This window comes from Harmonia axyridis, chromosome 6 (genome assembly GCF_914767665.1).
Source record: "Harmonia axyridis chromosome 6, icHarAxyr1.1, whole genome shotgun sequence".
In the NCBI taxonomy this organism is placed as follows: Eukaryota; Metazoa; Arthropoda; class Insecta; order Coleoptera; family Coccinellidae; genus Harmonia; species Harmonia axyridis.
The window spans coordinates 11,001,203-11,003,196 of record NC_059506.1 but is presented as its reverse complement, the minus strand read 5'-3'; the positions used below and the strand labels follow the sequence as shown (position 1 = coordinate 11,003,196).

General features: G+C 40.6%; 1 protein-coding gene across 1 annotated transcript; it reads left to right on the top strand.

Annotated features, from left to right (window-relative positions):
• Positions 1-1,533, top strand: LOC123683059. Its single transcript, XM_045621956.1, has one exon. The coding sequence runs from the start codon at positions 1-3 to the stop codon at positions 1,531-1,533; it is 1,533 nt and encodes a 510-aa protein (XP_045477912.1).
• The last annotated feature ends 461 nt before the right edge of the window (positions 1,534-1,994 follow it).

Below are 1,994 nucleotides of genomic sequence, written 5' to 3'. Positions count from 1 at the left end.
ATGATAAGAGATGGAAGGACACGATGGACGCAGGAAGAAAATATCCTCATTGTACGTGTCCATTTCATAGCACAGGATCTTCATTTAACAACCGGAAGAACATACAGAGACCTCCTCACAAACACCTGGAATGACATAAATCCAGGTAAACAGTCCTACCCAAATTTTTTGGCAAATAGAGTCAGATGGATTTTCCAACATGAGAAGTTCTCAAGTGTCGAGCTTGACTCAATTAAACGAAGTATTAGACCTTATGCTCCAGCCCCAACTGATGACACCATAAATAAAGACACACAGCACCCCGAACTTCAAGCACCAACAATACCTACAATAGCGCAGCGGATTTTTCAGAAGAATATACAGATGTATGCTGGAGTCTCCCTCCACCAAAGGCCCAAAATTCCGAGACAAAAAGGATCTCGGGTAATACTCGAGAGTATAGATAAGGTAAACCTCATATTAACATCTAAGATAAATCCCAAGTCAACTCTTGAAGAAGTCATAGATTACGTGTACGCTGGAGCGATGACTGTGTGCGAGGAAAACGGTATTCGTGTGATTCGCACACAACTTAACCCAGGAGGAGATAGTACGCCACCGTGGAAAATGAGCCTGGAAAACAAAATAACAAAAATTAGAACTAAAATTGGAAAATTACATACTTACCTGAATGCTATTTTACCAAGCAAGAAAATGACCAAAAACATAAGGCGCATAGCATCGGAATTTCACATCAGAAGCACCAATGAGCGATTTAAAGAAGAACTCACCATTCTTTATGATACCCTGAAACAAAAAGTAAAAGCGTTAGGGCACCGTGTAAGGCGATACAACGAAAGAGTCACACGTTACAAAAACAATCAACTCTATTATAAAAATCAAAAACAATTCTATAGACAACTTGAAGGAACAACAGCAACTGAGGGATGCTATCCAATACCCAAAAGCATGCACGAGACGTGGATGAAGATCTGGGATCATACAGGTGAACATGATGATGAGGCTCCCTGGATCCGGGAAGCTGAAAGAGAATATGAAAAATACATCATGGAAGAAACCGTAATCACTGTAGATGACATAAAAGCTGCACTAAAAACAGCCAACAATTGGTCTGCACCGGGACCTGACGGAATTCACAACTACTGGTGGAAATACTTCAACTCTACGCATAGGAAATTAGCCGAACTATTTCAGAAAGCACTAATAGACCCAACACACATTCCTCCGTCCTGCACACTCGGCACCACCCACATGATACCAAAAGGAACAAGAAATGAAGACGCATCAAATTACAGGCCAATTACATGCCTACCGGCAATTTATAAAATACTCACTGGAATTTTGACACAGAGAATATGGAAACACGTGAGTAAACACAACATTCTAGCCACACAACAGGGCGTATGCCGGAGGGATGTGAAAGGATGCAAAGAGTTGCTAATTATAGACTCTATAATAACGAAGCAGGCAAAGAAGAAACTTCGAAACCTGTCCATGGCGTGGGTTGACTACAAAAAAGCCTTCGACTGCTGATTATTTCTGCCGCTCTTCGAGGGAACATGGTGGATCGTTGCTGTACACGAGGAATGGGCTCGAGGTAAAACGTCTAAAGGTGTCTGAATTCTCTGTGGAAATGCACGTGGAAATCTGCGGTATTGTGGTTACGGTTGGTGACGCAAGTTTCAGTGTTTTGAGTGTTTATAGACCCTGCACAGGTGACATTGATCTGTTCTTCGAAAAAATGTTTTGTTCGTTGCAATTTTGTATGTTAAATGTTGATTTCATTTTCTTATGTGGTGATCTTAACATTGATTCACTTACACCAGGTTGCAACAAGACTAAACTTCTCAACGAGTTGTTAGATTGCTTCAATCTCACTAAAACGTCTGAAGTTGCAACCAGAGTCTACACTAATATAAATGGTATCACTTCCACATCCAAGGTTGATTATATTATCTCCAGTTCAGATCTTTGTAATTATAAGTGTACTGTAT